This window comes from Punica granatum, chromosome 3, assembly GCF_007655135.1.
Source record: "Punica granatum isolate Tunisia-2019 chromosome 3, ASM765513v2, whole genome shotgun sequence".
Taxonomy (NCBI): Eukaryota; Viridiplantae; Streptophyta; class Magnoliopsida; order Myrtales; family Lythraceae; genus Punica; species Punica granatum.
Window position 1 is genome coordinate 25,298,489 of NC_045129.1, and position 9,241 is coordinate 25,307,729.

Here is a 9,241-nt window from a genome sequence, read left to right on the forward strand (position 1 = left end):
AACTCAGAAGACTCCAAGTGAACTTTCAAGAGGGTCACCTCTGGATCATCAAGTCCTCGTGCACTATGGCCAGGAAATAGTAACCTGGATATGTTGAGTAGGAAACAGCTCGACATCATAAGAATGGAATATATTTATTGCACATTTATATATAAATGAATACAAAGTATGAGTGTATCGACTGGCCTTTATTATTTGTTGAATGACTACTTTTTTTTTCTAAATAATCCAATGACTACTTATATTAGTGATTTCATCAATCTTTACATTTTACAACATTATCTAACATATCCTATCACAAAGTATTCGTTGGTGTAGTTTTTAATTGTATTTGATTCATAAATTTTTTATCAAATTGATTATTTTTTTATGTTTAAATGTATTAAAATGTATGAGCAACTTACTTAAATTTCTAGGAAATGTAAAAGGTATTTGGAAAATTACTGGTGGTTTGTAGAAATTTGGTATCAAAACCAAACGTTCCTCCTAAATTAAGAAATCCAGTAATTTACTTTAATTAAAACCAATCATTATCATTATAACATATAAAGGTCGTATCGCGCGACATGATACACTCTATCTAAATTCAATTTTGAAACTCTTAACTCCACAATAAGTGTCCTTATAGTTTCATTCAACGGATCCTTCATGTCCACATTATTAATATATATTAATTAATTATTAAGATTCTTTCTTTAAAAAAATGAAAATTTTACTTGAAATTTGAAAATCGTACTTCAAGACACGGAAGTTTTTTTAGGATTATTTGTCTGTAAGATTAATTTAAATACCATTTATATTTTAAATATATATTTCTCTAAAATTTAATAGATCAATTCTAATTATAAGATAAAATAATATATATTTTTATCCTTTTAATCTAATAATATTTATAATTTATAAAAATATAATTCAATTTTATATTCACCAAATTTCGCATGCAACCCACGGATCATTGCCTAGCTTCATCATAATAGTGCAGACAGATCCACTGCCAAAATTCTTGGTGCAAGTTGGTTCAATCTTTGACGGTTGGACGATGATTGTACCACCAATTCTACGTCCGGGTTGGAGTTGGGTTCAGGGTGTACCACTGTCCATATGCTGGATGCTACTCGAAAGCAGGGGCAAGAGCCATTACCTTACAGAATCGTTTCGCCCGTCAGAAGAAAAAAAAGGGTTTATATCATGTGTGTTTATATCATCACATGACGGATGCCGAGTAGAGGAGATAACATTGGTAGAGATTTTGACATTTACACCCTTTAAGGCTTGGTCCCCTTCAGATCTGCAGCAAGTGGGACACATGCCTCCTTGAAAGTTGTATACAAATATACGAGGAAAAATTTGCTAGTCGAGCAAATTAACATCTCTATTTTTAGTCAGTTAGAAATGATCCTCGAGCCAGGTTTGATGCATAACTGCCAGTGCTACTGAAAAACTCCAATCCAGCTGTGTCTCAGACGGGGTCAGTCTGGAAGAACTTTGAGACGGCCTGGTATAGATTCTCCTCCTCAAAAGGCTTGGAGACATACCCATCCATCCCGCACTTGAGGCACTCCTCGTACGTGGCGTGGATCACATCTGCTGTCATGGCTAGTACAGGGATGTGCCACTCTCGAATGTTTGTGGGCCTTGTCCCGTCCTTCATCTGCTCATTTGCCTCTCTCTCCATCAGCCTGATCTTACGAGTCACCTCAAACCTGCATAAACATTTCCGTCATTAAGTAACAGAGTTTTTGTAAATAAAATGAATCGAAGAAAGTGTAAATTTTGTTCAGCAAAATGGGTACAGGAACTTGCATGATACAAAATCCGATCACCAATATGGCAGATAGAGGACTTGCATGATACAAAATTCGATCACAAATATGGCAGTTTTTATCCATCCATATCCACTCCCCTCGACCCAAAAATGGCGTAAGTACGATCCACCATCAGCACAGATTAGCACAACTCTAGTACACGAGCATGCAATACAACATGCAATAGCCAGCTCACCAAACCTTGGAGCCTCCCTGAGTAAGTTTGAACCCACATCAACTTCATATCTATCCCTCTTGCATATGATATTCCTGCCTAAACGATCATTATTTGACATGCTTCAACATCGTCTATGATAGTTCCTTAATTGTCACTCTCCCTCAAGCCGCACCTCTCAATAGGTCAATATCAAGAGGCACCTATTGCCAGAATATATATGAAAGGTCTGGTTGGTGTTTGAGTAATTAGGATCTATAAAATAGTTCAGCTGAATATTGATTGAAGAATATCCCCCCAGTGTATTCGTAAGTGCTGATACTCTATCCAGCCAAAAACAATGAAAGATTATTGTTATAATCAACATGCTCTGACTTGAGACTACAATCCTTAGTGAGTCCTATAACAAGCAGATGCATACTCATAAATTAAGCTGAAAGGCCTTTTTTATTCAATATGCTCAAAATATTGTTCGCCTTAGTAACAGCAACTGGTCATTGAATTTTAAAGAAGCCCCATGACCAAAAAGGGGGGGGGGGGGGGGAAGAGATCCTTTAAGTCCTGATCTTTCAGGGAATTGGATTGGGTTACTTCCACAAACTTGGGCTATCAGTTCTAAGGAACTCATATGAGGTAAGAACATCCATACAACAAGGTCACAAATAGATACTGCAGCGAATTCATGGTTTTATTTTCTCCACAATTGATTGTTGAGGCCCCAATTTGTGGGCAGGAAACAAGTAGTTCTCTACTATAACTATTCTAGTTGCGGCAAATTTCAGAGTTCCTGTCAACCTTTTTACCGGAGGCTGTAATGACAAAACAAAGACGCAATCATCCCAAACTATGTAATCATGCTAGAAGTACACACTATACATAGCCAACAAAGTTTCTTTTTAACCTTGAGCTGAGTTTCAGCTACAGTTTTAGTAAACCAAAGTGAAGCTCAAGCTTGGCAACACTCGGCTCAAGAGGCCAATAAACATAATCAAGCTAAGTCCAGGCTTCTCCCTGTCTTTTTCTCAATTTATTTAAACCATAAATCACAAAAGTATAATCCTATTTCTTGTCATTTCAAATCTCAACCCCCACTTTCATGTCATTTTAAATCTCAACCTTATGCAAATGAAATTTAAAGCTTATCTCGAGCTACGTCTGGCTTTATTTTGGAGTCACTGAGAAAGTAAAACTGAACTCGAGTTTGTCAAGTATAATTCTTATTCAAGCCACAATTATTCAATTTTGCGTAGAGCTTCAAGCTTGAGCTTTGTTGGATGCATCATACTTATATAGAGATGCTACTCTGAACCATCAATGTATTGCATTTTAATGATAAGAAAATAAATAAATATATACGCACCCATCCATCTCAGGCATCTGAATGTCCATGAAGCACGCATCAAAACTGTGTGGCAGTTGAAGCCTCGTCAGCGCAACCTTCCCGCTCTCCACACACTCGACATGGGCACCAAACTTCTTTAGAGCTCCTGCAGTGACTCTTAAATTTACCTTGTTGTCGTCAACCACCAAAATTTTCTTCCCTGTGAGGAGGCTCTTAAGATAACAAGTCCCGTTAGGAGTGTCTTTTCCCTGCGGCTTCTTCCTCCCAATGCCCAGAACTTGCTGAAGACATGCAGCAATCATGCTTGCCCTCAGCGGCTTCATAATGACAGTGTCAGCAAAACCTGAAGCTTTTGTCTTTTCAAACTCTGTGGCCGATATTTTAGTCGCTAGGAGGACTTTCGGAATCTTAACCATACCGTTGCCATTTTGCTTCCAATCTAAAGCAGGGAGATTCGGGCAATTATCCTCACCCGATAACAGCCACGAGTCTTTCTCGACTAAAATTACACTTGGACTTCCATATCTGTCGATTCAGAAGAAGATTGAGACGGTTATATCCAACTCGAAAATCAGAGTTTCAAATTCTGTCATTATTTTCAATAAAATGCAACAGCACATAGACAACAAAAGAAATCTAGAGGTCAATTTGAAGAAAATATATGTACATGCAAACCCGATAGATTTAACAGGTCATGGCATGATTAAGATCCAAATTTAAACATAGTTATGTTATATACATATAAACGACGAAAAACCAAAGATGATTATTAGCAGTTTAGAAGGAAAAAGAAATTATGAACAAATATAGATGAGAAAACAACCAACATTAGAGGTGGCCAAATTGCCCAAGCTTTTGAAATAGATATCAAGAGAATGTTCTTGAAAATAATGCAGGGAGCAAAGGAACAATGCCAAATAGGCAATTCCTTGAGGAAAAGACACTAAGGTTTCAAAAAACATTTTAGTGATAGAATACAGATGCATTTTTAAGATAACTTATTCCAGAAATCCGGACTAAACCTGAAGGGAGGAAAAATTTAACCCATTTTGTCAATTGACAAGCCTATCCAAAATCTCCAGAAACTACGAGATTCTTTCTATAAATCTATTGCTCAATGGGTGAAAAAAAAAATTGAATAAATAAGAGAAACATGAGAATATACCCAGCTTTCAAAGACCCATTCTTGCCATTCACTGCTGCCACTGTGCTGGTGCTGCTTGCAACCTCTGCATTGATCCCAAGTCTCTTCAGATGGTACCTTGTGACTGCTGCTCTCACAGGTTTACCATCAATTACTATCGCCTTCAACCCTCTGAAACTAGAAGGCAGATCTTCGGAAATATGTTTCTTTCCATTGTTGAGCTCGACTTTGTTAGGACACCTCCCGAAGTCCGCTGTGAACGAGAATGTGCTTCCTATTTGAGGCCGGCTTACAAAGCTTATCTGCCCACCCATAAGTTTAACAAGGCACTTGCTGATGCTAAGCCCAATCCCGGTTCCACCATAATTCCTAGAAGTCGAGCTGTCAGCCTGCATAAAGGGCATAAATACACGTTCCTGGGCAGACAAGGGGATCCCAATTCCTGTATCCTCTACGCATACCATCAGCGTGACCATCCCATCATTAAAGGATGCCCTATCATCCAACGAGTCGAATTGATCGTCTTCGGCGAGCAAATGCTTGAAGGACTCCCAACTATTTCTCTCATCAGCTGCTTCAGAGCCACTCAATGTTTTGAAACTAGTGGTCCCTGAAATTGGCCTATTTTCCCCTGCCAGCCCGTTTAGACAGGTCTGTGAATTTGCCAGGGGTTTTACTTGCTCCAATAGATGGACTTTAACAAATACGTGCCCCCTCTCTGTGAACTGTCAAATGTCTCATCTAATGAGTACTAGCAATTTCATTTACTGGACATATACAAAATGATGAAGACTGCTAACCCAAATTTAAAATCACATTATTATCGGACATCTTTGCATATCATCGAGAAGTTCACTGCTACTAAATTTACGTGTTACCAAAATTTAACTTAGTGAGTTGCATCAACCAGAGAAAGAAGTGAAAAAAATATCACCCGCGGGTTGGCAGGGGACTATATAAAGGGAGCAATTACAAAGCCATGACCCAAAAGCCATTGATCCAGAAAAATTTGACCCATCAAACTTGAGGGGTGTCACCAAGCCTCTGTGCTTCTTCAATGACTTAACCAAACAGCAAGGATCTTAAATGTAATTATTCTCACAGGTTTTCAGGTAGATAGCTCAATATGACGCAAACTTTACCACCAATCTTACATCTTTTAGAATCAGTTGCTTAGCAAAATTAAAAAAATAAAAAATAAAAACTCCCAGACCAATCAATTCGATCAAAACTTTAGAGAGAAGTTCACTCACTTTAACCGAATTGCCGACAAGATTGGTGATTATCTGCCTAAATCTTCCAGGATCTCCGTTGACAATCTCTGGAACTTTGTCAGAGACGTATACAGCAAGCTTCACTTCCCAATGAATCAGATACATAAATGCAGGCGATTATCAAACAAGAAATATGATATCAGTACCAAGCAAAAGTGGGGAAAAGCAATTGAATACTAGGATTTAAAACAAAAGTAAAAATGATGACAAATTAAAGTATGACTTACCTCAATGCCTTTGTGTCGGGATTTCTCAGAGAATAGAGAAAGAACATCATCTAGAATCGAGCGGATTTCAAACGGGACCATTTCAAGTTCCAGCTTGCCCGCTTCAATTTTAGCTCGGTCAAGCACCTCATTTATTAAGGCTATCAGTGCCTTCCCACAAACTTGAGCCGTTTGAGCATAGTCTCGCTGAGTTGAACTCAATTCCGTGTCCAGAAGTAGGGCAAGCATTCCTAGGAAATGCAATATTAATCTAGGGATGATAGAGGCAAATTAGATGTACAAAGCAATGGATAAAAGATTCTTCCAGAGGATCACGAGAGTACCAAGAATGCCGTTCATGGGGGTTCTGATCTCATGGGAAACAGTAGCAAGAAACTGCCATGAACATAAATATACAATTTAAATTAAATAGTAACAGGAAAAGAGTAGGTTGAACTCCAATCCAGAGAGGGGAATAAAGAGAGCGAGAGAGAGAGAGAAAGAAAGGGTCATGAAAATTTACTTGAGATTTAGCAATATCGGCAGCTTCAGCTCGAACTTTTAATTCCTCCATCTCATGATAACCATCTTCCACTTTAACAATGTGAGTCGCCGCACCATATAAGATGTAACCCACTAAAAGTCCAATGACGAAAAATAGAAATGCGGTGGTGAGAGCAGTCCATGATGTCGGAGCCTTCTCATGATATCTGCTCAGGTTCATCACAAGAGCAATAGTCAGGCTTGTGAAAATTCGAAAAAATGGCTTCTGTAGGAATCAACCAAAGTTGGTAATTAAATATACAGACCTACAAATCATTAGATGTTTCCTGAACGGGTCACCGAAGTCGAGCTTGCTCTCATGTATAAGGGACATGTCGCCTTCAGGATTCCGATGACCGTACATGATGAGGGGATCAGAAGAGTTAGTTACATCATACACATTAACCAAGATTGCTTGATTCCCATCAAGCTGCCCCAGAAGGTTCTCAACAAGAGATTCAACATCAAAAGCTCCACCAATGTATCTGCGAGTCATTCAATTCATAGGTCGGTGCATTCTACACATAAAATAAACAGCACAAAAATGATACCAAGAAAATGAAAGTTGAAACAGATAATTCTTTTGTTCAACATTTAGTTTACCAAGCATAACAATGTTTACTTGTCATGGCAGAAGTGCCAAATGGAACATAGATCAAGCACTACAGATTACCTACTCAATATACTTTAGTTTAGGAATTGACAATTTAGACACCCAACTGAAAACACGAAAAGATGAATTGGTTCCTTCCCAAGTAGTAGCTCTCTGTAGTTACAGAAACGTATTAAATATGACATTTGTCATATGCAATCTGCCCATTGCATGGTAGAAAATTCTAATCTCACGTATTTTCAAATTTGCAACAATTGGACTTAGAGAAGATCAAACTCACCCTGCAGTGGCAGCAATTCGCTCTTCTATGGTTGGGTCAGGGGGGAGCTTCGACTTGTAAACAGGAAAAGTGAGCACCACACCCAAGTGGTGAGAGCCGAGAAGCCTGAAAGGGCTTGTTAGAACAGATTTCCCCGTAGCCCTCGCCCTCAGAATATTCTCCCTGTCCTCCTAAAAGAACATCAAGGCATGGCATCAACAATTTGTATTCCCCATTGTGAACCAGCTCAAAACTAAAATCACAAGATTTTACCTCCCCAGACATCATATCCAGTGACGCAATGTGGGAGACTGTCTCTTGAGAGAAAATGACGGGGGCATACTCATCTCGAACAGGAGACGGCTCCCTCTCCATTGTCTTGATAGTCCACCCTTGCTGCTTCTCAAATTCCTCTCTCTCTGAATCAATTACTCCCTGAGCGTATGCCACCCCACTGAGCAGTGGCCGCTCAAAGGCCGTCCTTGCCGTGTACTCCGCAAAAGTTTCCTGTATTTGTATACATACCCAAGACCATGGAATCAATGAACAAACAAACAACTGGTATCTCCAACAAATACCCAGAAAGAAATTAACCCCTTTAAGTCGACCATCCAAACAACAGAGATTGGAAAGGAAGTTTTATCTGGAAGCACATTGAACCGCGACAGGACAGCCCCACTGTTCGTAGGTATATCCAAGACGACAAATGAATGAGGAAATGTTACCCTAAATGCAACAAAATTGGTTTCCATTTTTTTTTCTTTCCTTGGAACATTAATATGTTACAGGAACAAAACCAAACAAGAACAGACATAGAACAGACATAGGAAAAGGGAAGGAACCTGATCAATGGCAGAAGGGTTCCGGTAGTAATGGAAGGTGGAGACAAGAATGGCGAGGGCGTGAACATGGTTAACACTGACACTGAACTGATCCTTCAACATTCTGGCTCGTTGATCGCACATGCTGACCAAGACGTCCTTCCTCCTGACCTTCACATCCGCGTCCATTCCTCTGTAGATGAGCAGGCTGATGAACAGAACCACCATGACCCACAGAAGCAAGAACTTGGGGAGCCATCTCCTGTTCGCCGGAATGAATGTGTACCCTCTTTTGTTGTTGTTGCTGCTGCTGGTTGTGGACAACTTCACTGCCACCAAGTGGTGGTTCTGTTGCATCTTCAGGCCCATCAAGAATCTTCTTTTCTTTTCACACTTCACTAATGAAGTGATGATTATTGTTGCTGTTGGGGTCTCTGCCCCAATTCATCCATGGAAGCTCCAAGGAGAGGAAGCAATTGCATGCATTTGCTGGGGGAAATATAGCCAAACCTTTGTTGTTCTTTCCTCTTGGGTAGAAACTATGATTGCAGCAGCATCGGCTTGCGAGACTCAAAGGGTAAAAAGCAGGGGAAAAGAAGATGAAAAGGGGGCGACAAAAAAAAAAAAGGAATAATTTTTTTGGGGCAGTGAGTATTGTTCTCTTCACATTCACTCTAGGAGGAGACCCATCTTCTCCATTAGAGCTATTATATAATAACTGATAAGAGGAGCTCTGAGCTCTCATTTTCTCATTCTCAATGAGCACTCCATGGACTGACACTCTCTCTCTCTCTCTCTCTCTCAAAAGACGGGGAAGAGCCCAACTCCCAAAGAACAATCGATTGGTTTTGCTGGGCAACAAAAATAAATTTTAATTTAACTTTATTTTATTTTATTTTAATAATATAATAATTATTTTTTTAAAATTATCTATTATTATAATTACTTTTTTAATATTAAGTTTTTTTAATATCAAATATTTTTTTTATCAATTTTAACACTTTTTTAAATTTAATAATATAATTATTTTTATTTTTATATTTTAAAATTCTTTTGATA

At 38.8% G+C, this 9,241-nt stretch overlaps 1 protein-coding gene across 1 annotated transcript; it reads right to left on the reverse strand.

The window, feature by feature from the left end:
• Positions 1–1,142: 1,142 nt before the first annotated feature.
• Positions 1,143–8,987, reverse strand: LOC116200714 (histidine kinase 4). The gene is made up of 11 exons (XM_031531572.1): positions 8,204–8,987; positions 7,635–7,868; positions 7,383–7,552; positions 6,756–6,974; positions 6,470–6,656; positions 6,291–6,342; positions 5,968–6,197; positions 5,720–5,818; positions 4,488–5,191; positions 3,341–3,847; positions 1,143–1,703 (listed from the first exon to the last, which is right to left on the reverse strand). Exons 1-11 carry the CDS (start codon positions 8,549–8,551, stop codon positions 1,460–1,462), a joined length of 2,994 nt encoding a protein of 997 aa, XP_031387432.1. The 5' UTR covers positions 8,552–8,987; the 3' UTR covers positions 1,143–1,459.
• Between the last annotated feature and the right edge of the window lie 254 nt (positions 8,988–9,241).

Excerpts from the sequence above, each read along its gene's own strand:
- LOC116200714 (XM_031531572.1), bottom strand. The coding sequence starts at position 8,551 with ATGGGCCTGAAGATGCAACAGAACCACCACTTGGTGGCAGTGAAGTTG. Across the intron at positions 5,819-5,967 it reads CCCGACACAAAGGCATTGAG|CTTGCTGTATACGTCTCTGA; the intron begins GTAAGTCATACT and ends TGGGAAGTGAAG. Across the intron at positions 5,192-5,719 it reads TTGTCGGCAATTCGGTTAAA|TTCACAGAGAGGGGGCACGT; the intron begins GTGAGTGAACTT and ends GACATTTGACAG.